The sequence below is a fragment of the Plutella xylostella genome, chromosome 9, assembly GCF_932276165.1.
Source record: "Plutella xylostella chromosome 9, ilPluXylo3.1, whole genome shotgun sequence".
NCBI classification, from domain to species: Eukaryota; Metazoa; Arthropoda; class Insecta; order Lepidoptera; family Plutellidae; genus Plutella; species Plutella xylostella.
The window spans coordinates 9,557,654-9,584,373 of NC_063989.1; the positions used below are offsets into that span (position 1 = coordinate 9,557,654).

Below are 26,720 nucleotides of genomic sequence, written 5' to 3' on the forward strand. Positions count from 1 at the left end.
ATAATAAACATTCTTTGCTGAGGGCGGCAAAATGCTCATAGCGCGAGCACTCTAGGGTTAAATTTTCAGTGATAAGCTCTTACACTTAGTACAATTATCTTTTTAATTAAACCTTTTTGCTAGTTATTTTTGTCGTCGGAATTTCTACATAGTACCTACACTACCTACTAACTAATATTTGCTAAATCAGTTCAGACGAGAGGGCGTTGCATAATTAAAACGTTTTTAATCAGGTCATATCTTTACCAAAGGAAAAATAAAATAAATTTCGAACCAAATGCTCACGGTCGTTTATCAAAGCCTTAAAATCCTTTTTACTGAACAACCGCGAAAAGATATTCACATTTGACCGGTTCCGTTCGAGTCAAAGAACTCTAAAATATTACGTAATTTTTACAAAAAAAATTGTCATGACCATTATTTATGTAAACTACTTCGTTTTATAGAAATAAGACAATTTCCGACGGTATAATTAGGAAGTTTGCCTAAACTAGATCTATGGGATTTATCGTTAAGTAATAATACAAATCTTTTAAAAGTAAATGTTACTTTTATGGCACAATAAAATAAAGACTTACTAGAAAACCATAAACTGATGGCATCATTAAATGGTTTATTTAAAGGTGTCGTTCTATTAAAATTTGTGGGTTAGACAGATAATAAAATAACCGATATGTCTATTTTTATATAGATAAATCTTATTTGTACGGAATAACTTCCCGTAAGTATTTTTTGATTAATTACAAGAGTAACAGTGTACAATTATAATATGGTGTTCGTGATGGTTTTAATGGAGCAGCCAATTTTCAGTAGCGAAATAACAATCTAAGTAATCGAAGTAATTATCTGTACAATTTCCATAACAAACTCAACAGTTATCCAAATAACGTAAAACGTTTAAAAAGTTTATTTTGGTTAATAGTTCTTATCCCTGTTAAAATAAGTTTTCCATTGTTACTAAGCTTTTAGCATCTGCATTTTTTATACTTGAAGTCAAAGAAAAGCATAAATAAGCAACATATAAAAGAGGTTACATCATCCGTGTTTTAATTAAGTGCTCATTCTTTCTCATTTTAACAAAAAAAAACGCGCAAATATTAACCTATAAGTAATAGTTGTATGGTATCTATTATTATGTAATATATATAGTATGTACTTCTATGTAAGTATATTTGTAATATTATAGTTAGTTTATAGTTTATTAATGAATCTACATTTCCTTTTAACATGTACACTACACCCAATCTTATCTCTGATTCCCTCCATCCAAAGGTTGTCTGGCAGAAATCACTTTTAGTGATAAGACCGCCTTTTGTACCTTAATTAAGTTGCAATTTGTAATTCCTATGATTCTTTGTTGGTGTGCAAATAAAGAGTATTCTATCTATCTATCTATCTATCGATAAGACCGCTCCACCTAGCGAGAAACTAAGTTTTGGATCGTTACTTCGCTGACTATGATTGTTTCACGATGCATTGCATTGCACCGATAATAAAAAAAATATAATAGCCATTATTCCTTTGTTTTTGTTAAACCTAGAGAAACCATTCATTTCCAATAGGTATATTAGTCCCTAAGGGCACTTGCACAAAAATTTAAATCTAGATTTAGTGTTAAATTTTATATGGACTGACGTTTCTTAAATCGAGATTTGACACTTAATCTAGATTTAATATGATTCTTCAAGTGGCCCTAAAAGTATGTGGTACTCAAGTAACATAAAAATCTACGTTCCACTGAAAACCTCTATAATATTATTATGTATTTATTCCATCCCATACACCAGCTTTTACAGTATAAGCCAACTATGGAACGCTCTTCTTTTGAATATAAGGCTAGCGCCATCACCTGACATTTGATCTGACTGGCTAATGTTTTCATCATGGCGACCAACCATTTTCAGTTGTCATCAGCCAAGAAATAGGTACCCATAAATATAGGAACTTTATTTAGTAAAAGTAGTAACAAGTAGTACAATATAGTTTTTTAAAACCAGTTTATGAATTTGTTTTTCTCTTATAGTACCTATATATTTATAAAAGCTGCAAGTTTAAAGTTAGTCAGTTATCACAGTGTAGTTAGTTATCCGCTATCAAAGAGTTTCACATACCAAATCCCTCAATATATAGTCCGTTACTTTTACACCATCAAATGTAATCCAGTTAGCAACAAAAATCTGAACTGCTGGGAACAGCGAGCTAAGTGGAATACAAAATTTGTGATGAAATAAAAGTCATCAAATATTCAAATGAGAAATCTAGTTTTTAACAACGGGTGGTGGATTGGCAGGCTTAGCAACAGACTCCACGACGCCAATACTCGTATATGTAAGTACATAATATTATTCTTAGGTAGGTACTGATGGCAATTTTGAAAAACATTATCACTTTATTAGGTAGTTTATCCATTATTCTATTTTTACTTAAATGCGTTCTTAAAAACATTCCCCAGCTATTATAATATAATAATAATTTCTTTATTCAGATTACTAAGATCCAATTTTGTTAGTAGACATATTAAAATACAGTTTGTTAGTAAGTACTTAAAATATTTATAACTTAAAACTATTATTTATTTAGGCCGACATGTTTGGCTACCCAATGTTTATACATTATTTACCCAATTTTATTGCTCGTGAGTATTATGAATACTCACGAGCAATAAAAAAGTTCCACCTGTCATGGCCGTTCCATATGTCACTAGAGCATTTTCATTGCCCGCGAGTTTAGATTCTGGTGTGTAATTTTTTTACTTATTTTGTAAAGATAATTATTTATTGCACCTATATTTAGGTTTCGATTCAAAGCTCGTTTCAAAATACTTAAGTACTTATGACTTTTTTTTAGCTTACAATATCATTTATAGAACCCCTGGAATCATATTAAATATATCAATATCCGCGGAACCACAGCCCAAAGGCGAGTGTAAAAATGTGCTTTAATACAGGTTTCTGCGAACACCAGATTTAATTAAAACACAAATAACATACAGGTCGTAAATTTCTAGTAGTTCAGTCCAGTGGCAGCCAATGTGTCTCTAGTCCGCCATCATAGATTCAGATATTTTCTGTACTAAGACAAAAAACTTTAATCACTGTTTAACAAGTGTTTAAAACGAAATTTGACAGATTTTGTAGGCGTTTGACAGCGCTAAACACCTGTTAAATACTGTCTAAGTTTTTGTGGTAAGGCTTTATTGTTTTAGCTGTTTTTGGCATGAAATAAGCTATATTGATGCCTGAAGGAGAAACGAACAAATCTTCCAATAACTACACTCGAGAGTTATGAAAAAGTTCCACTTAAAAACGCTGACTAAATAGTATGGGCTCAATTGTTTTATACATTTAATAAAATATTTGAATACAATATTTTCGTTTAATGGTTGGTAATATTCTGATGCGCTGTTAAATGCACTTTAATATTGCAGTCGACCCGCAGCGTCACTTTTCCGTTTAGGAGTAATTTGGTATTTTCTCACTGGAACTTTTTCATTGTTCGTGAGTGTAATTTGTTTTATAAATAATTTGCAATGTTCGTTATTTCTATATAATCAATTATAAATTCGATGAGATTATTTAAAATGGGTAGCTGTAAGTAACATTTTTTCAGAACAGAATAATAACTATATTATGTGTGGCTACGAGCGAGGGGTCTCATTCTACAATTATAACAGGTACTCTATTCAACAATTAGGTTCTTAACTCTATCAAGAGGAAATTAAAAAAAAAAAACACTAAAATCAAATAATCCAACTGACCCAATGAAATATGTATTAAAATTAAAATAAAATTGGTTAACAATAATTATAGATTTCAGAATATGATACTTACGTTATTCAAACTGTTTTGGAGGTTTATATTCAGCGCAGCGAAAATCAACTATGCAAATAAACTAGAATCATAACAATCACTTTACCGTTGTCCGAAACTGGTAGGAGAACGGGGGACAATTTTCACTTCGAGAATAGCATACTACACGTTACCCACCATAACTTATGACTTAACATATACAAGATTTATATCATAGGGTCACGGTTCTTTGAACCTTTGCATTCATCTTTTCCGCGTGTTATTAACTGGCGGTCGCACAAAAAGGGTCAATTGCTTTCCTTGTTTTTGCGCCTGTAATTTCGGTTAAATGTCGCTTCCGTTTCGAGCAATATCTGTCAACATGCATATTTCCACGTAGCAACACTGACACATCCCATGAGGTATTCGTCGGCGGCCAGTTCCGAATAATGAGTATTAAATTATTGCTGCACGTAAAAAGTGGTCCGACGAACCAGCTTTAACCTTTCCACGGGAAGTTGTGGCGGCTGCAACACGGACCATGGACGCTAGCCGGCCGGCTACCAACGTATAAGGCGCAAAAACTTTAAAATCATCTCGTATGAATTTTAAACAAAATAATATAAATATTGTTGCAGATTCGGACGACTAAACCCACCTCGAAACGGACAAACACGCATCCCAAAACATTGCAAAACAAATTCTAAGGGTTCTTTGACTTTCTTGCAGTTATTACTGATACTCTTACAAAAAAAGGATATTCCTTACATTTATTTTAGTCTCATTACAATATTACATGGTACTAAATCGAGAAAGGCTTGTTATCCAACAGTGCCGTACGATCACGTGGAGTGGTTTCGCTAAATTGAAATATATTTGACAGGTATTAATAAAATCCAACGGGATAAGGGTCCGGGCTCACGGGGAGTCCTGCGCGTGTGTGCGTGCGGCGTCCGCGCGTCTCGGCGCGGGCTCTGCGGAGGGTATATAAGCGCGCGCGTCACCGACTCCCGCACAGATTGCTGACAACTGGCGAGCGCGCCGCACCAACGTGCTGCGGATCACCAGTCATAGACAAAGTTTGACATTATCGTAAATAAACAGTGTTTTTAATTACGATTAGCAACTTTGCTACCCGTGTTCTACAATAAGTTCAATATTCTTGAAGTGTTGTGTTAAAGAAAGAGACTCTTGAAACTGTAAAAATGATGTCCTTAGTGTTGTTTGGTTTGACGGGGCTACTCTTCAGCTCGGCAACAGAAGGCTGCGGCGCCGGAAGGCAAATGCTGAGTAAGTACAAATTACTGAAACTTCTCCTGAAATTAGAAAATAGGAATGAAATGTTTTTTTCTGATTTCTGAAATCAGTAAATTCCTGTAAACTTGTAAGGATTGAGAGATAGATTTATATCACAGTCATATGAAGCACTTAAGTGTGTTAAACTTCTAAGGCCCGTTGTTTGGGTGGTAGAGTCAATCTATGTAGTAAACGGTAACTTTATAAAAATCTTCATTAAATTTCCAAAATTCCTCTGTGTGTCGGTGTTGTCTCTGTCACTTGTTTTTTATTCTTTTACATTTGGTATAATAAAAATAAAATATTTTTAAAAACTTCACCAATAAATATAATACCTGTTTATTTTAAGGAAAACATACAAAAAATATTCCGTGATTTGTTTCAACGTAAGAAGAAGAAATACCCCTTTAGAAAATAGTATTAAATATTTGATCAATCAAATGTATCACTGTCAACTCATAATAAACGATTTTCTTCTTCTTCACTTGCAAAGGTCCTTAGATACGCATAAATTACCTTTGCCGCCACCCAGTCTAGATCTGCAAACTTGTTTTTGCGAATCGAGTCATCTATTACCATAGTGGTATGGACGAAGTCATAAAATTTTATGGCCAACGACACCTGTAGAACCACGTACCTACTGGTCTCATAAATCAAAGAAACTCGCTGGATTATACAAAATATATTGAAATTGGCAGATAAAAGTTCACCTTGACTCTACTTGGATGACATTATCGAATACATAAATAGAGCATTTGATAGCACTATACATAATATTCCCATTAAACAACTTTGCGGTGCCATTACATAAGGATTTCAAGTTCAATGCCAACACCAAAAGAGACCGTGAAACATTTCTAATAATACAAGCAACGATGATGATAAAAAATAATACACCTAGCTATGTATGTTTATTTGTATTTTGATGAAAAACTTAATATTAATGTTGATGTATTGTTTACAGGAACCGGCGGTTTGTCGGCGTATGAGAAGCAAGCAATCGTGGACGCGCACAACCGCCTGAGGCAATCAGTTGCATTGGGACAAGTCTCAAAGCAGCCACCGGCAGCCAACATGATGGAAATGGTAAGAAAACGATAAATCCTTGACAAAATATCATTATGGCCATAATTTTTGACAGAATCAGCTCCGTATCTCAAAAGCAAAGATTTATAACTGCACTACGTTTATCAATCATGTTTTACAAGCTACACAGTTGTAATTTGCCAAACCTGGAAGATGTTATATGTTAAACTTGTCCTATTTCATACTCATGAATATTCACCATGTCTAAAATAGTAAACGCGTTACTAATTTGTAATTTGTTATGGCATTTTTACGATTTATTGGCCAATAAATTATGTCGCTGTTTTGATTGTCGCAGTTTAAAAGTAAATTGTTTAGCTTTTTTTATAAATAGTTTCTTTAAGAGTAGGTATTGATATCTATTTTCTCTCTTTTTAATAGTATGGAAAGTAGGTTCTTGAACTTGAAACACTCATTTATTAAAGTCTTTAATACTTTTTTGTAAGTTTACATAGCTGTGATTACTAAATGTATTTATTTTGTTTACAGATCTGGGACGACGAATTAGCGGCAACTGCACAAAACTGGGCCAACCAGTGTCAACCGGCTCACGACAGCGCGTCCCAGCGCGATGTCCTGAGATGGCCCGTGGGCCAGAACATCGCGGCCACTTGGACCACGCGTCCGCCCAGCGGCCCCGAGGACTCTGAGCCCGACTTCAACAAACAAATCAACGCCTGGTTCAACGAAGTCAGCATCTTCGGCTTCAAACCTATTAACGGCGGACACGGCACCGGCCATTACTCACAGGTAAGCCATAACTTTCACCCAGCCTTCGTTCCTTACAATTATTAAAACTCTTGATTTCAATGAGTCATACGGAGATACATAGCAGCAGTAAATTAAACTCTCGCCGATGGGTCAACTACCTTTGCAAATGAAAACAAAAGTAAAAATGCTCCGTCTCCTCCGCTAAAGTGACTTTTACATTATTCATGTGTAGATTGTATAAATTTGCGTTCGGATAAGATACATGCACTTAAACAAGTCCGGCAGTTTTATTTACTACTAGCTGTTCCCGCAAGCTTCTCTTCGCCTTAAAAGTTTTCCCGTGGGAATTTCGCGATAAAAAGTAGCCTATGTTCTTTCTCAGGATCTAGAACATCTGTATACCAAATTCCATTTAAATCCGTTCAGTAATTTTGGCGTGAAAGAGAAACAGACAGACAGACACAGTTACTTTCGCATTTATAATATTATAAAAATAAAATTAAAAATATAAAAATAACATAGTTAGGAGTTTTTTTTTACTATTTTCTCTTGTTTGCGCAGTTGGTGTGGGGTGAGACGTCTCACGTGGGGTGCGGGTACACGTTCTACTACGACCCGTCCCGCGGCTACACCAAGCTGTACGTGTGCAACTACGGGCCCGGCGGGAACGTCATCGGCTCCAACCCGTACGACAAGGGCCTGCCGTCCTGCAGCGCGTACGGCCTGTCCGCCTCCACTAAATACAACGGTCTTTGCTGTAAGTATTTCTTCTATATGTTCTTCAATTCTCACATATCTATTTCTGCAATTTGAATCAGAGTTTAACTCATTTACCATTCTGCTACTTGGAAATAGATTAAGATCATCATCATCAGCCATTAATCATTCACTGATGGAAATAGCCTCTCCTAAGGAGCGCCACAAAACTCGGTCCTAGGCCGTCCTCATCCAGCCACTACCGGCGATCCGCCTAAGGTCGTCGATCCAGCGAGCATAGACCAATTCTTAATGCACCTTTTCTGAATGGCTTGTTGATTATTTATTAACTGTGTTTTTTATTGTTACAGCTTCCACCAGCTACATGGCGTCCTCCTCGTACCAGACCGTGGACAACACCAACACCAACGGCTACAACATCATCTCCAACGTCATCCCCGAGAGCACCGGCGACTCTAACTACAAGCACTACAACTACCAGTACAACACTCAGTACCACAACCAGTACGACAACCAGTATCACAACCAGTACGACAACCAGTACCAAGTCCAGTACCAGAACTCGTACCAGCAGCCACAACCAGTCTACCACCAGGCGGTCAGCCCGACCACCACTTACAGACCCTTCATCAGCATCTTCAAGACGGCATCTGACCTCTTCACGAAACCCAAAGCGACAGGATTCAGATTCGGCACATTATACCTCAACAAGTAAACCTAAATTTCATCACAGTTTTATAGCAGTATTTTTAAACGTAATTTATATTGACAGTTTTGTGTCTTGACTGATTTTTCGAAACTGATGTTTTCGGAACAAGATTGTATATTGTTATCCCTTGGTTTTACAAGGGAGTTAAGTTTAGGAGATATTTTATATTGTAGTAGTCGACGGCTCTTGAAGTCTGAGAGATGGGTCTATCCGTGCTGGCGTGGATGACCTTCTAGTATTCAGTGCATGTTGTTCTTTAGATAATATTTATTTTCTACAATAAACAGTTGTTGCTAATTAATTTGCTTTTCATTGATTCGCTCTACACTGGTGTTGTATGTTTTATTTCTTCTATATTAGGTGCAAATCTGGTGCAAATAGATTCATCTCATAACATGATCACTTATTTGCGTAGTGTGGTGCAGAGGTGTTTCACGTTATTTATTTTATCTCAATTTCAAATAAACATAAAGTCAATGTGCTATTGTGTTTGTTCATAAATATAGAGTCCGTCTCTGTAGTAACAAAAATGTGTGCTATTAAAGTGCAATTTTAGAATGAAATACACACTTTTCCTTCAGAGTTTGCTATCGAGGTGCAGTGCACGTGTTGGTACTATTAATTACTTAATCACTATTCTCCATTGTTCGTGCTTATTGATTTACCCATAGCATATCGGCTGTTGGACTCCTCAATCAATAATATCATCATTACCACCAGTTTTTAACTAAATAAATACAAGGACACTAACATTAGGCAATCGATAGGTAAGTAATTTAGTATATTTACTTTGTCTATGAATTTACATAAAAGTAAATACGTAGGTACTTGCTAACGTAATTACCTACATACCCTTTATCGTCCTAACAACACAAGCCAAGCCTACGAATTAGCACCTAGGTACTACAAAATTTACATAAGATATTTATATATAGAACAAACAAGGAGCGTTAGACGTTTCCGCCGGTGACATTGACCCCGCCGCTATCACGCAAGGTGAAGGTTGCAACGGAATTGTCTGAATATTATAGACAATTTGGGAGAAAATTATCACACTATGTGCATAGTGTGTGTTTCTCCGAGATTTCAGGAGGTTTCGCAATGATTTACACGTTTCATTGGTGTATCTCAGGTATCTCACAGCAAAAACAATTAATACTAGCTAGTGTTCTAAACCACGCTAGCATAAATTAACATGGCTATTCCTGAAAACTTTAACAGGAAAGACAAATAGAAAATAAGGTCTGAAAAGGAATAGATTACAAAAATAGTCTTCTTAAACTCATTAAAGAGAAAATTAAAAAAACAAACTTCAACTCTAAATAATAGCATAATATTATGCGAAATGCAACAGTCAAAATTTTCAAAAAAACTATCAAAGGTGGGTTCACTATGCTTTGCCGGTGGCCAATGTTTTGTTATATTTCCCCAGTGGTACATTCAAGTTTAATTTAAAAATATGTTATTTAGGCTAGGTGCTTTTAGGTCTTTATGTCTCTCAATAATGTATTTTTTACTAATAATTACTTATTCATGAATGAACTGTGGTAATTTTGAAGTCACTTTACTTAAGCACCTGGAATCTATATTTCACCAACTCGTCAAATTGTCAGAAGAATTAAAATTAAAATGAATGAAAGATATGTAGGTATATAAAGTACAAGGACCAGCTTAGATACAATACAATAATAAAAAGATAACAATGTTGCGTCATATCTGAAGAACCAATGGCTACTGGGGTATATAGATTCCAGGGGAGACCACGAACAGGCAAACGTAGCGTGTTCGCCGTAGTGGTTGGAAGAAGAAGGCCGAGGACGGAGTGGTCCGCTAGGGGTGGCCTACTTGTCCAGCCGTGAAAGATTATTATCTGATAGTGAAGTTGCTTATACATGAAAACATTAAAATTGCCTGAAACTTATAATTTTATTTTTAATTTTCTTTAAATAAACAAACCAGCGATGGTAGCGATTCTATAGGCACCTATTTTGAATAGAGCATTGACAAAACTTAAAATTCGACTTTTTGATTGGCAACGAAGATTTCTTCATATTCCAATAACGTAAGTATTTGTATTGACAGCCGATAGCCGGGCGCTGTCTGTACTCTACGTAGTAGGTACTTATTAGGGTGCTTTTCCACCAGAGATGTGCTATGCTACGATGCTATGGATGCGTTTGATATCCACCAATCATAATTATTGGTGCACATAGCTTAGCACTGGTGGAAACGGATTCAACTAAGATATGTTTTTTGTATGGAATGATGCATGCTATGGATTTGTGCTATGGATGCGTGCTATGGATGCGTGCTATGGATATGTGCTATGGACCATCGCGAGTGGTGTAGCTATGGCGCCGCCGCCCCCGTCGTTTCCCTACTATCGATACATAGCATAGCTCGAGATGCGCATCTTTCTCGCACAGCTACTTTGCGGCGGCGCATCTTCGTAGCGCATCTTCCTCGCACAGCTACCTAGCGTAGTATTGGTGGAAACGGTCACATATTTTCGTAGCGTAGATATCACATCTTCGCAGCATAGCTGCATAGCACATCTCTGGTGGAAAAGCACCCTTATTTACCCTTTGGCTGAACTCATAGAACACGTTTGTGCATAGAACTAATCAAACAGTATGAATAGGCAGGCTAGTTCACCACATTGCCGGAAGACATCAGTGGTGGCGCGGACTCTATAAACAAAATTAGTGCCCTCGGAATCGTTTTCAGTGACAGCTATTCTATGTATAATTAAAGATAAGTTCAAATCTAAAAGCCACTAAAAACTTTTTCGGCTAAAACATAATGAATAATGATGTCACTAGGTACTTGGTCTCGTCGAGTTGGAAATTTAAATCAGCGCCATCTATGAATTAAAGCCTAAAGTTGTTCTCTGACCGAGTGATGTAGAGCCTACAAACAGGTTGTGAGAGTTACATTGCTACTGCTACACCTACCTACTTAAAAGTTGAAATATTTTGTGTGTAACTACACAGATGTCTCTTTCGTGATTGTTTTTTTAAGTGCACCTACTATTATTATGGCTTTTCTCTAGCAGCTATTTAATATAGCTGGTAGATACTAGTTAATTATTTATATATATTATTTATATTATACTGTGCTAATAATTAACTTATATACATATACTTAGCAGCGTCGTTGCGTATTTGAGAGCTACAAATAAATGAGTCACTTCGCTTTATCTAGAGGCAGCTCCCGGTTTACGTACCTATATTTAAAGGTTGATTAAACTACATCAGAAGTTTAAATGCTCATTATATGTACAAAAAATATTTAAGTAAGTCAATTAATCTTACTGTACACAGACGTAGAGATAGCACAGTCGGTGCCGAACAGTTTGCCGACTGGGGATGCAGCCTGAACATAATAATTAATATCAGACAGACCCATTATGACAAACCTTCGAAGAATTTTCGAAAGCACAGGTGCAGACTTGCAGAGTACTTACGGTAACCCGGATAGAGTAAAATATTTTTCCCCGAACGAGGAAAGAACTCCACCAGTAGGTAATTGCGACGTTTAATCAAATCTGGCCTAATTCTGGATAATAGCGCATTTCTCACCTGTCATGCTAAATTACAACCAATTAGGTACAGTAATAGAGAATAATATTGAGACTTCATGTTTGGAAAAAGGAGCTGAAAGTCTAAGTACAATAAGCACATTTTTCAAATATCGACCTAGGTGTCAAAAGCTCACAGTCACAATAGTTATATTTAAAGCAATTTAGTTAAGTGTGTAATTCATCACACATAAAAGGTTTATTGTAAAATATCGATTTATATAATGTACGAGAGATGAAGAATATTCTTATAACAACGGTGCAAATGGCAGCAGTAATTCCAACATTTAAAATAACTTCAAAGAAGTAATAGCGCCAACATCAATTTACATAATTTAAAAACAATTCTGACATCCAAACTGGCTCTTTATTCTGCATTGAATTTGGCTATTGTTGTGTGCGATTCGATTCTAAACTGTAGGCACTGAAAAAAACTCATCATTAAACTAGCAAGTAAAAAGTCAACAAAATTCGACCATAATAATTATTATAATCATTAAATAAAAAAAAGAAAACATACTTTTTCGGTATACAGAACCACACCAAAATATATAAAATGTCAAATTGTGTGTAGTGGGAGCGTGTCAATCTATAATATCTTGAAAAGGTTTTACAAACTATACACATATTTTAAAGTTTGTTAAGCCTAAAATAAAAATCGTTTAATTCAGAATCGCAACCCTTATCCATTGCAATAGAATTATTTAGCCATCCCGAATTAAAACCACCTGTAAAACTCCCATTGAGTTTTACGACCATCTCGATCTAAAAATTAGCACAAAGGGAATACCGGCTTTACGCTCTCATTATAATCATAAAGAAATTAAATTTACCTCTTAATAAAATTCATCACTTTCTCTCGGTGTAATTTTAAGTGGCTATCAACATACATCGTCGGCTATCGGTGCGGACGGTCGTGTTCTGATAAATACTTAATTCTAATTTCATAAATATTTTAAACGGATCAAGTAAATTAAACCCTTCAACATTTAAATATAAAGTTCAATTTTGGCTACCACAGTTCCGAGCGACGTAGTTACGTGTTCGTCATAGATTATAATTTGTCAGCAGTAGTGCCACTGTACTGTGACAATGTTACGATCTCCGTCGGATAGTAAGCAGCTTCACCATTCCAGCCCAGACCTGACGGTTAAGGACAACAAGGAACTAAAGCAAACAATTGAACTGGATTCCGTGCCACTCCGAAAACGTAAGCATGATGATGACTTCAACGATTCCTTCAAATCATTTACGGAGGAAATCAAAAAAACTTTGTGTAACTGGAAATCAGAAATAGTAACTGATATAGCACAGATAAATAACAACCTTAATAACGTTATTAAGAACGACCTGGCTAAACTAAATGAGACTTCATCCGTGTTGAGGACCGATATAAACAACATGCACAAGGAGTTTCTGGAAATGAATAATGCCGTCCGGAAAATTGATGTTAAACAGAAGGAAATGATATGTGACATAACTTCCCTACAGCATTCAGTTCAATTCACAAGTGATCAACAAGACGATTGTAATAAAAAACTAGACTCGATCACTATAAATATGAAGAAAATTGATCTCATTGAGAACGAGCTTGAAGAAATTAAAAAAGAGAACCGAGTCCTCAAGCAAGATTTAAATGCTAAAGATCAAATGGAACGAATGATGAACCTAGAAATCATTGGGGTACCTGAGTCGAAAACGGAGAACATAACTGATATGGTGATGAAGTTGGCGCAGTTCGTTGGCGAAGACCTTTCACCCAATGATGTAATCCATGCAAATCGAATAACTCCGAGGATCGCGGTGCAGGGACGCCCCAGAGTTATAATTGTCAAGCTGAGAACGAGACTTCTAAAAGACAATATGCTGTCTCGATCACGCAAAATTCGCATTACAGCCAGGGATTTAGGTATGCCAGGAGACTCCCCTGTATATGTCAACGAACACCTCACGTTCTATAACAAACAACTGTTAAAAAAATGTAAAGATACGGCCAGAGTTAAACAGTATCAATACATTTGGGCAAAAAACGGGAGGATTTACGTCAAGAAGAACGACGAAAGCACAACCATCAAAATAGTCACAGAGGAAGACATCAAGAAAATATTGTAGTAAGAACATCACTGCTCATTTTTTTATTAGGAATCCTATTATTTTTTCCCGTGGTTCTAATGGCTTCTGAACTTATAAATTCACTCAAACATTTCTGTATTTTATGTTTTCACTCTTTGCTGGGCGTGGAAGTTCGAACTTCACCTATCTACAGCACTAACTATTCTTTGTCAACATTGAACACGGTTCTTGTCTTTGCTTTAATACTCATGCACAAAAATAATGTGCGATATTATGGAACTCGTGCTCTTAGGTTATACAACGCCTCCTATGAAAGCTTAATTTCCTTATTTTATATGTATCTGGTATTTGTGTATCTTACTTATATGATTAAATACTCGAGAATATATATTTACACTTTAGTTTTCACCTACATACTTTCTCCTATAACCCATAAAACGGCATTTTATCTTGGTATTTCAGGTCACTACAACTGCGTTAAGTGTATATTAGATGATAATAAATCGCATCATAAATCTAACTATTTCCTTTTGACAAAATACCTAACGATGAATTGCAACTCTTATCTCGCACACATATTTAGTGAATGTTTTGTACGGTTCGAACATGCTTCTAACTTCGATAGTTCAACAACTAATAAAGTTTATGTTTCTACCCTCTTTTCAATTAGTCTCGAATTCTACAAGTTATTTCGATATAATCTGCTATTAAGAAACGTAAAATTTACGTGGCTAGGTAGACACAGCAGTTATTGTCCAGTCTTACTTAAATTGGATAGTTTGTCTTACATACAAAATAAAATTACTTGCCTTTTTACCTACAGTGTGTACCTACCTTGTCCCATCACGAGTACTTTCATGCATACTTGTGATAAGAGATGTCATATTAATGTTTCGTTAATTATTTTTATTTTATTTTTCCTTGTTTACTTACTAGAAATTTTACTCTTGTGCATAACTACATTTTATAATGGCTTGTAAAAGTTTGAAAATGTATTACCAAAACACTCGCGGATTGCGAACAAAATGTTTAGAGTTAAAACAAAACATTCTTTGTTATAATTATGATATAATTATAATTACTGAGACCTGGTTGCACAGTGGAATACTTGATAGGGAGTTTTGTGACACTAGGTACGACGTGCATCGCAATGATCGTGATTTGTCCGCCTGTCAGCGCGAGACAGGTGGCGGGGTGATGATACTCACCCGCCGCGAACTAGGTGCCACTCGATGCGACTACGCTCCGAGCTCAAACTTACCTACCGAGATGCTCACTGTGACTGTGCCCGCCCGTGCGCTCTCGTCAACCGTAGATCTAATTGTAAGTACAGCATACATACCTTCTTACCGTATTGATACCGATATCCAAGTACTTATACGCACAATGACATCGATGGTAACGGAGCGTCCCGAGAATAAGTACATATTGATAGGAGATTTTAATCTATCTTGCATTGTTTGGGACCAATATGGACCAAAACATGAGAGACGCGGACCGATTGAAATACAAAACGCAGGCGTGAGTCTAGTCGATAATTTATTGTATCTGGGTTTAACACAATACAACTTTATTAAAAATTACGCACATAACACATTAGACCTTGTTTTTTCTCAATTACCAATAGGTGTCAGTGTTTGCCCATCCCCTCTGGTACCGGAAGATCGAGCTCATCCTACGTTGGATCTAGAAGTCTCTGACTTAGGTATTTTACCTTTCAAGGAAGCTACAATCCCCAAAAGAAACTATCGCAAGGGCGATTACGAGACCATAAATAAAAATATATCAAATGTCAAATGGAATTCTATTTTAAGTTCGATACCTTTAGAGGAAAGTGTAGAAACTATGTACAAAATAATTAACGAGCAAATAGAAAATCACATTCCTTTTAACTATACGCCCAAAGGGAGATACCCAGTCTGGTACAGCAGAGCTTTAATTAAAATCATTAAAGAAAAGTCAAAAGCACATTCTAGATGGAAGAGGTACGGTAATCTGTTGGATTATGATGAGTTCGCCTTGCTACGAAAACGACAACGTCGCGTTCAAGAATCTTGTTTCAAAAATTATACGCTTCATACTGAGAATTCCCTTAAACGTAACCCTAAGATTTTTTGGTCATATCTAAAAGCGCTGCGAGGGGGTTCCAGTTATCCTAAGATGCTAACACTCGGTTCTGACACTTATTGTAACGGTAAAGAGATATGTGATGCTTTTAACTCCTTCTTTAAAAGTGTTTTCGGACAGCCTATGTCTGCCTATATTCCATCTCCTGCGAATATCGAAAGTGGTAATGATTCTATTTCTAAACTACAAATAACAATAAACAAAGTTGAACTGTCATTACGTCAATTAGATACATTCAAGGGTGCGGGTAACGATGGCGTCCCCCCCATATTCTGGTCAAAATGCTCTAAATCACTTGCACTACCTATCTCAATTATTTTCAATCGGTCTCTTAAAGAAGGTACGTTTCCTACGATTTGGAAAAAAGCCCTTATAGTACCAATACATAAATCTGGTTCAAAAACTAAAATAGAACATTATAGAGGTATTTCCTCTCTGAACACGGTAGGTAAGCTTTTCGAGAGGCTGGTTTATGATGCAATTTATCCCGTTATTAATCAAGGCATGTCTGAGAGACAACATGGATTTCTCAAAAAACGATCCACAGTTAGTAACTTGGTGACTTTCTCAAATTATGTGTTAGAGAATATGGATTTTGGCGGGCAGGTCGACGTGATATATACAGACTTCGAAAAAGCTTTCGATAGAGTTGATCATGTCGTCCTGCTCGACAAACTCTATCGACTCGGCATCCATGGAGATTTGTTGAGGTGGATCGAGTCTTACTTGTGTAATCGCTCACAGGCGGTTGTAGTTGGAGGATTTAAATCCGATTTTATTGACATACCAACTGGGGTCCCACAGGGCTCTCATTTGGGACCTTTACTGTACAACGCTTATCTTTTTGATATCTCTACCTGCTTTAAATCTTCCAATCATCTAATGTATGCCGATGATAAAAAGATATTTCTTAAAATCAAATCTGTACAAGATTGCTATCGCTTACAGGAAGACCTTAACGACTTGTTTGCATACTATAAAAGAAATAATATCACTGTAAATGCCAAAAAATGTCAGTGCATTAGTTTTACCAGAAAAAGAGACCCTATTAAATATGACTATAACTTTAATGGTATTCCTATTGAGCGAGTTAGCGTAGTTCGAGATCTAGGTGTCCTGTTCGACTCAAAAATGCTCATGGCTGACCACATTGATGCTATAATTAATAAGGCATATAAAAATTTAGGATTTGTTATAAGGTCTTGCAAGCCATTCAAAAATTTATCTTCATTAAAAATAGTATTTTGCTCGTACGTGCGCAGTACCCTCGAATATGCGAGTCCTGTTTGGTCTCCCCAGTATATTATATACAACAGCCGCCTGGAGCGATTGCAGAAGATATTTGTCGACCACCTTAAATACCGATCACGCAAGTCATTCGATAGCTATGAGGCGTCGTGTCATGAGTTTGGCCTGCTAACACTGTCGGAGCGTCGCCAGATGATGGACATGTGCCTGCTTCACGACATCGTGCGCGGAGGCCTGGACTGCCCGGAGCTGGTGTCGCGGGTGCAGTACCGCGTGCCGGGGCGGCGCACGCGACACACGCCACTCCTGCATGTGCCGTTGCATCGCACTAATTATGCACAAAATGCTACACTCACGCGAATACCAAGAATTTATAATTCCACCTTCAGCCATATAGACCTCTTCACACACACTAAATCATCATTTAAAACTCAAATTATTAAAACTATTTTATCCAACTAACTAGCCCACAAGATCGTGTAGGTATCATTATTAAATATATTAATTTAATATATTTAATTTTAATCTCTTTGTTCGAGTCTTAGAATATTATTATTTAGCCATTTATTTATTATTGAGTACTGACATATAATCTACAATATTGTATTTATGTATGGTATGTTATATCATGTATGACGTATGTATATTATATTTTATCAATTAGTTGAAGTTTATATGTGTTTTATTTTATAGCATGTAATTATAATAATACTTCATATGAAATACAGTAGGAACAGAGGTGTTCTTTCACGCTCAGCCCTAAGCTAGTAGCTACTTAGTATTAAATTTAAGTTAACCACATTGTTTAAATATATAAATAGTAAATCAGTATTTAAGTTAGAATAATTATTTACTTCTGTAATTTTAGTTGTTATCAGAATATGTAATTGTCCCACCAACTATTAGCTTATAATGGAAGACCTGTTATTAGCCTTACGCACAAACTATGTTACTTAGATTAAGTTTTTTTTTTATGTTACGCTGTTGGTTTTCATAAATAAATAAATAAATAAATAAATAAATAAATCAACGAAATTAAAGACAGAAAAATGCTAATTTATACCTGTTATAATTATTCCAAAACTAACTATCCTGTAAACGCTTTTGATAGTAACATCGAGGAGGCTGCAGTGGGTTGGTATGGGCTGATGATGATGATGATATTCCAAGAAAAAAAAACTTATATTTGATCTACGTTTTTTTAAATACTAAAACAGCCACACTTACACGCACATAATTCTTTCCGTAGATATATTGACTGTATGCATGTACTATGTAAGTACCTGATATTTTAAAATCCTACATCATAATTCAAAGATCAATCACGACAATATTTTCAGCGAAAACTACGCAGCAGAAATATAGAAACGCCATTTGTTCATAACCAGATTGAGTGTTGCGTTTTTTTTGTTGAAAAAATAAAATGTGTTCATTCGCACATCGAACTAGCCCGCGCTTCATTCCAATCAGCGACATACAGTGTTGCCAGGAAATATTTATTCTTTCTACATAGGTACTTTAAACATCGAGTGGAGACCACGAACAGGCAAACGCAGCGTGGGACGCCCTCCTGCCCGCTGGACTGACGATCTTAGGCGGGTGGATGAGGAAGGCCGAGGACCGAGTGTTGTGGCGCTCCTTGGGAGAGGCCTATGTCCAGCAGTGGATGATTATTGGCTGATGATGAGGTACTTTAAAAAGACTACGAGGCACGGATGCGCCCTTCCACTAGTTCCATATCACCTGAAGGCGTAGCACCGGCCGACCGACACGCTAAGAAGATAGAAAATAACAAGCGATGGCTCTTATGCAAAATGAACCCGCTTCGATTTCTGGCTGGACTCATTTTAATATTCTGAAGTTGTAGATTGGTACGATATAGGTAAATGGGCCTACACTATTTTCAAATATCAAAAAACTTATATGTGTCTTACTAAACAACTAAACAGACTTTATCGTGATAATTATATTTTAGAGGTACAGAGCCGCTTTTTACTTGTCGAAAGTTTGGTCATACTGTATGACATAGTAAATGTTTGTTTTTTACTAAGGCTCCCGAAATCGATGTTTGAATGAAAACTGACTTTTATTTATGTACACGAGTAGGATTAATATTTATTTAAAAAATCTTCGATCTTGTTTTGAATATTAAGTACAAGCTGTTCCCGCGCGCTTCGCTTCGCCTTAAAAAGTTTTCCCGTGGGAATTCCGGGATAAAAAGTAGCCTATGTTCTTTCCCAGGGTCTATACCGTATGTATACCAAATTTCATTCAAATCCGTTCAGTAGTTTTGGCGTGAAAGAGTAACAGACAGACAGACAGACAGACAGACAGACAGACAGACACAGTTACTTTCGCATTTATAATATTAGTAAGGAAGGATTTATTTTGTAGAGATTTTCAATACTTAGTAATTGTTCGTGTACATTTCAATACGAGTTACATAACTATTATTCTCCACAAACGATGCTACCATTTTTGTGGGAAATCTTCTCGATTCTAGGTAGGTAAGATTCTTACTATGGGTCAGGAGATAGATTAAAAAAATTGCAATTAGCATGACAAACAAAGTTACCTCGCATTCGGTATTGGGGAAAACGCTTTTAAACAGAAGTTATGTTTTTTTTCCATTGGCGAGGCTAGTAATGTAAGTAATCTCCTTTGTAATCCTTCAAATTATACGAAATATTTTAAAAGGTAGAGTTACGTTTCATTTTAATTAAGTACTTGCTTAAATATATTAAGGTAAGTTTATTAAATAATCTAAGAATCATTGTGATCACATATTTCTGGTAACAAACGACTTATGTTTTATGTCTATGCGTCAATCAACACAAATAAAATTTTCCAGCCATTACTTTTCAGTTTTCCCAAATGGTTTGTAAAAAGGTCTCTTAGAGCGGTGGTAGCTCAGTCGGGTAAGCGCCCGCTTCTCACGCCAGAGATGCGGGTTCGAATCCCGGCGCTGACATGTACCAATGAGTTCTTTTAACTTAAAAAAAAAACACGCACTCATTCATTCATTTTTCACACACGCACTCACGCCTTGTACTAATGTACTCCCTTGCGGGGTAGGCAGAGGTGCATTGCTGCACCCACTTTTCGCCAGAGTGTTATGTTAGTCCCAATGTAATAGGGGGCGGGCCTATTGCCATTTTACGGGCACATCCAAGACCCGAGAACAAATATCTGTGTTTAAACAAATATCTGCCCCAGCCGGGAATCGAACCCGGGACCATCGGCTCAGTAGTCAGGTCACTAACCACTACGCCATTCGGTCGTCTTCATTCATTTTTCATTTATTTATTGAATAAGAAATTACACAAAAAAAAATACAATATGCCTAATACAAGCAGCAGAAATCCATTAAGGGTTTAAGAGCTACTTAATAGTAAAATATTTTTATATCACATGCATTATTTAACAAGTAGGTATATTAGTAATTAGCTAGTAGTTATCACTTATGGTAGGTATTTAGTTATTAAATATTATAAGTTAAGTTAACATAATTCAATGAGATAGTTAAGAATACAGTACAGATTACAATAATTTTTTTATGAAACATCTCTTCAGTTGTTTTTTATAACCACAATTTAAGTATACACTTTGCATATCTAGGGGCAATTCATTAATGGTTTTGGGCAGTAAGTATCTCCAATGTCTCATCCCAAAGCAATTCCGATATTTAGGCAAGATACATTTTTTTGTTGATGTTAAAATTCGAAGTGCTTTGGGGCGGGATTTATAAACTATTTGGGAAATATGATGATTTTCTTCTTTTAAAATTGACAACTTAATTTTTTCTTCTATTGGTAGGACTTTACAAAACTTAAACAGTTGTGTATAGTTATCTTTAAATTTATTCTTGATGTTTATTGGGACAATGGTTTTTAACATTCTTATCTGTAATTTATATATTTTTTCTATGTAAGTTTTATATGTACGGCCATAACTACCTAGTCCGTAGCTAATTATGGAATCTGCAAGTGCAAGATATAACATACGTAGTGTCCTGTAAGGTATCTTATATTTTAGTAGGTATAGTTTACTTAGGATAGAACGTAATTTATTACAAATATAATTGATGTGTGGTTCCCAGTTAAATTTATGGTCAATAATGAGACCTATATACATATGGTTTTTCACAAATTCAAGTTTAGGGCAGTTGCACACAGGGTTGTTATTAGAGTGGAGACAGTCGTGGAGGTGGGCAGCGATAGTCGGCTCGTAGTCACTTCCTGTTCTTAGGTGAGCAGAATGTATATGCATAGCTTTGGTTTTTTGCGCGTTTATAGTGAGGCCTACATCATGTGCCCACCTGCACAGCTGGTCGAAACTACGTTGTAGTGCGCACTCGGCCTTACGTAAACATGTATTTGAAACAAGTAAACACGTATCATCTGCAAATTGGTATACCGAACCCTCCTCCAGCACATTACTCATATCATTTACATACAGCAGGTACTCAGTCGGGCCCAGTATGGATCCCTGTGCCGTTCCTTGATGTGTAAAAATATGGTTGCTATATGTATCGGATATCTTCACAGTTGTTTTTCTATTTTTATGATAATCTTTAAACCAGTCTAGGAGAGGGCCCTGTACACCATTCTGCGATAACTTTTTATATAAGGTATTATATTGTAGGGTATCAAACGCCTTACTGAAGTCAATGAACACCGCAAGTACATGTTGTCTATTGTGCAGGTGATCATTGACCTCATTAGTGAATTGACACAGTAGTTGGGAGGTACTCCGGCCTCTCTGAAACCCAAATTGTGTGTTATTTATAATATGCTGATTACGTAGGTATTTATTGAGCTCGTCGCCGAAGTATCTCTCAACTATCTTATCTATACATAACAATATAGTTATGGGTCTATAGTTATTATAGTCAGTATGATTACCTTTCTTAAATATAGGCCGTATAATGCCAATCTTTAATTTGTCCGGGTACTGCGATGTAGTAATACAACTATTTATTAAGTGAGTGATGACTGGAGTTATTTCTTTATTTATATACTTTAAATCGGATGCTCTGATCCCATCGTACCCGGGGCTTTTTTTCTCATTTATATGACTTATTATTTTAGTTACAATTTCTTCACTTGCTTTTTTTAGGCGCATAGTAGTACTAGGTGTTATTTCATAGTTTATCGATTTCAAAATAGGCATGTTACAAGAGTTACTGATGTTTGACGCATTGTTTTCGAACTCGTTTGCGAACCTGTTAGCCAAGTCGCATTTATTTTGGTCAAAATATTTTAATAAGATAGTATCAATCGAGTTGCTTAAGTTCCCGCATAAGTTATTTATTATTGTCCAGACCTTTTTCGAATTTTTAAAGTTACTGCATATTTCATTATAGTAGAAGTTGTTTTTAGTCTTGTTAATATATTTATTTGTTTTATTACGGTATTTGTTGTATAGTATTCTATCATTTATATCATTAGTTTTCAACCATATTTTAAGGAGCCTGTCTCTGGTCTGAATCATTTTTTTTATTTGTTTATTAGCCCATTTACAGTTTTGTCTTTTGTTTTGATCATTTATTTTTACATATGTCGTGCAACTTTGGTAAATTGTGTGGAAATTATTAACTATAGAATTTAATATATCTTCTGGTGTTTGGTAATTCAGTGTAGGGGTCCAATCAATTTGCTTTAATTGAAGTATAACTTGTTTATTGTCGATTCGTTTTCTGAATGCTGGGGGGCGGCCAGTGCATGTACTTTGAGAATAAACTATGGTGCATCCTATGATGTAGTGATCGGCTAGTGCTACAGTTATAACGGCCGGAAGTACCTGGTATGACCCGGTACATCGTGTAAAAATATGATCAATGCAAGATTTAGTTATCTTACTGCCTTTTTTTTCTACTCGCGTATATTGCGTTATTCCGCATTCCAAGCCCTTTTCACTTAGACAGTTCAAATAGGTACATTTGTAATTGTTTTGTTGTTTAAGATCTATATTGATGTCGCCGGTCATTAAAATATTTTCATTATTAAATTTCCCTAGTGTGCGGTTTAATTCGTTGATAAAACTGGTTTTACAACCATCGGGTGGACGATAGATTGAGCATAATATTGTTTTGTAGGCGTTATCACACTCAATGGTACCCATTAATGATTCAAAGTTGATAGTTTTTGTTTGATATGGAGTGAATTTTAATCTATTGTGAATAAATAATATGATTCCCCCACCTTTCCTATGTTCCCTTAGGTTAGTGAACATGGTATAGTTATCTAATTCGAAGAATGATTTATATTTATCCTTAATATTAGCCTCTGTTATTGTTATGATATCTATTATACGATTACTAGTCGATACAATGTATTCTAAGTGAGAAAAGTTTTTTATCATAGATCGTATGTTTATATTTAAAGTTATAAGTGACTGGCAATTAGCTGGAATTGAGACTAGATAATTATTCCAGCTATCGAATGTACCTTCATTCATATTACTACAATTATCGTCCATTTAGCAATCCAGTAATAATATTAATATGATTATCAGTAAGAAATTAAAGTATGGAGTAAGTATTAGAGGACTATTACCTGTAGTAACAGAAGTAGGTTAGACCATAATAGTAATTAAGTATACAATTGAAGAATAGTACCTCCTAGCACGCAGGCTTAGGTTTCCCATCATTCTTGAACTTTTCAATATCACTCACAGATCTCACTGATTGGATTTTATCATTTTCACTTTTTCTTATTAGCACCACACCATTTTTGCACCACACAAATTTATACATGTTGGATTCCCTAAGTTCCGTCTTAGCCTTCCATAGAAGAAAGCTCGTAGCCGGGGTGAGGGCCTCGCGCAGGAAGATCCTGCCTCCCTCGCGGGCCAGCTCGGCGTTGGTCAGCGTGGCGGCTCTCGACGACTCCATCCATCCGTCGCGGCGACCTTCGCGCAGCGTCACCAGCACGGTCGGCGGGTTCCTCTTCTTTGCAGCCGGTGCACGGGATATCTTAGTCTGTGCTGCCATTATATCCTCAGCGTTTAGCTTCAACTTCTCGCAGATCTGCTTGGTGACTGCCATCGGGTCTTCCTTCTCATTTAGTTGGATTCCGCATATTTCAAGGCGGTTGTTAAAGTGAAGCTGTTCGATCGAATTCATCTTTTGTTCTAGTAGATCGTATTTCATTTGTATATTTTTATATTTGTTGTTTAGATCGGTTTGGTGGCTCGTCAGGGACTTGATTTTAACTTCGTACTTTTCAATTTGTTCCTCATAGTCATCTATCTTGTCGGAATAGAATTTCAAGCTGCGCTGTATTTCGTCTCTAATCAAATCTCTTATCTCACGCCGCATGTCGACCAGGAATTTTTCGTTGATGCTGTGTTGCATTTTGGTAGCTGTTGCAGTGGCTTCAGTGTCCGTGTCTTCATCAGCGTCCGGGAGAATGATCGAGATCCTCTTCGGTTTAACGGTTGCAGCGCACGCGCGGCATTTCCAATCTACCGCCTCCGTAGAATAAAGAGCGGCTAGCTGATCGTTCGTTATCGAAGCACAGGCGGCATGAATCCATTTGCTACATTTGCTACACTGAATACCCGGTGACTTCTTCGAGACAACTTTATTACACTTGCTACATTTACTCATTTTGACTTTTGGATTAGCACGCAATAATAATTAGATAATGCGCGACCACGACCACCCGTGATGCGCGCGGGGAGCGGACTGTCTCCCTTGTACTAATGTACTCCCTTGCGGGGTAGGCAGAGGTGCATTGCTGCACCCACTTTTCGCCAGAGTGTTATGTTAGTCCCAATGTAATAGGGGGCGGGCCTATTGCCATTTTACGGGCACATCCAAGACCCGAGAACAAATATCTGTGTTTAAACAAATATCTGCCCCAGCCGGGAATCGAACCCGGGACCATCGGCTCAGTAGTCAGGGTCACTAACCACTACGCCATTCGGTTGTCAGTCTTTTCTTTTAACTTAAGTACCTACAATGTATACTATCGCTCTTACGGTTAAGGAAAACATCGTGAGGAAACCTGCATATCTAGATTTAGCACAAATAGATATGTGAACCCACCAACCCGCAGTGGAGCAGCGTGGTGGGAAATGGTCCAAGCTTAGGAAGGCAGTTTAGACCTTGGGGATATGCACAACAGTTCCACTCGAGAGAGCCAGGTGCAGGTACTTTCACCCTCACAGAGAATATAATAGAATAGAATAGAAGGTCTCTTAGATTTTAAAGGGAGGACCCCTTATGCGAATAGTCCAGTTTCTCCCGTAAACACATATTAAAATCATAACTAATCGTATAAAATATGATCAACAATTAACAAAACGCTTCTCATTCTTCGACTCTACTGACCGTCCACAACGGTCAAGTAGAAATATGCTCTTTGAATCCCTTACTCGGAAGGTGAAACGCTCGTAAACCAAGCTAATCTCACTCTCATTCACGAAGGCACACCCCTTCACCAGCTGTGTACAAAGGCCCAAGTTTCGGCTGACACCAGAAGTTTATTGAATTTCAGCGCCAAAGAAATGTAAACTGCAACCCAGACTACGTCGGATATTCCTTACAGTAAAGCTATTCAAAGTCGATTGGTATAGCCAACCATAAGTAAGACTAGAACATATATATTTTTCTATCAGTACCTATAAAAAAAACTGGCAATATTTTAGCATAAAGTGAGTTTAGCTTTTTGTATGAAAAAGTCATCCAAAATGAATCAACGAGACCATAATAAAAGGTAAAACTGCATTCTACCACACAATAATATTACCCGGATCATCCTATTTCTCTATCTATTAAGTACTTATTTATCGTATTAAAAATGGTTTGTTCTTCCGAATTCAAAGAAAGGGGTGGGTAAAGCTCTGTAGAAATAAATAGTAAAAGAGCGGCGTGTAACCGGTGCCGTTTAAAGAAATTAGCCCGCAACAGAGCCACGGCGGATAGCACAAGCAAACAGTGGGGGCAGTAAAATGAGATACAAAGGAACAAGTGCAATTCTGTTCGTGCGGCGCCGGCGACAGGCTACCACGGACATGGCCGCTACATACCAGTGTTTACGTAAAAGTAAATAGAAGGTTGGCGGGAAGAGATAGGTTTTTGCCAATAAGCCCGCTTTTGTATACGAATAATTTAAGTCTGTTTGTAAACCAATTCCTGTGTTGTGTGATTTGTTTATTTTGTGTACAATAAAGTGTATATAAATAAATAAAGTGATTAAATGAAATCATAAATATATTTACACAAATTAACATCAGTTCACATAAGATGTGCAGTAGGTAGTAGTAAAATTTACAATAGGAAAACATTGGTATTCTAAATTAAATAATAGCAGTGATGATTCTGAAACGTAAAACATAGTCATGTTCATGGACCAGTAGGTACAACTGTCTTTTATTA

At 36.5% G+C, this 26,720-nt stretch overlaps 3 protein-coding genes across 3 annotated transcripts; all 3 read left to right on the top strand.

The window, feature by feature from the left end:
* The first annotated feature begins 4,784 nt into the window (after positions 1–4,784).
* On the top strand, positions 4,785–8,608 carry LOC105383447 (venom allergen 5). Its single transcript, XM_011553529.3, has 5 exons — positions 4,785–5,078; positions 6,049–6,170; positions 6,660–6,920; positions 7,443–7,638; positions 7,949–8,608. The coding sequence occupies exons 1-5, from the start codon at positions 4,994–4,996 to the stop codon at positions 8,311–8,313; spliced, it is 1,029 nt and encodes a 342-aa protein (XP_011551831.2). The 5' UTR covers positions 4,785–4,993; the 3' UTR covers positions 8,314–8,608.
* A 4,371-nt stretch (positions 8,609–12,979) lies between these two features.
* On the top strand, positions 12,980–13,999 carry LOC105383995. The gene has a single exon (XM_011554133.2). It carries the CDS (start codon positions 12,980–12,982, stop codon positions 13,997–13,999), a length of 1,020 nt encoding a protein of 339 aa, XP_011552435.2.
* A 3,219-nt stretch (positions 14,000–17,218) lies between these two features.
* LOC119691501 lies at positions 17,219–17,797 on the top strand. The gene has a single exon (XM_038109115.1). The coding sequence runs from the start codon at positions 17,219–17,221 to the stop codon at positions 17,795–17,797; it is 579 nt and encodes a 192-aa protein (XP_037965043.1).
* The last annotated feature ends 8,923 nt before the right edge of the window (positions 17,798–26,720 follow it).

Bases quoted from the DNA above. Each gene is read 5' to 3' on its own strand.
- LOC119691501 (XM_038109115.1), top strand. From the start codon at position 17,219: ATGCTCATGGCTGACCACATTGATGCTATAATTAATAAGGCATATAAA.
- LOC105383447 (XM_011553529.3), top strand. From the start codon at position 4,994: ATGATGTCCTTAGTGTTGTTTGGTTTGACGGGGCTACTCTTCAGCTCG. The intron at 6,171-6,659 runs GTAAGAAAACGA...TTTTGTTTACAG, and splicing joins CAGCCAACATGATGGAAATG to ATCTGGGACGACGAATTAGC. The intron at 6,921-7,442 runs GTAAGCCATAAC...TTGTTTGCGCAG, and splicing joins GCACCGGCCATTACTCACAG to TTGGTGTGGGGTGAGACGTC.
- LOC105383995 (XM_011554133.2), top strand. From the start codon at position 12,980: ATGTTACGATCTCCGTCGGATAGTAAGCAGCTTCACCATTCCAGCCCA.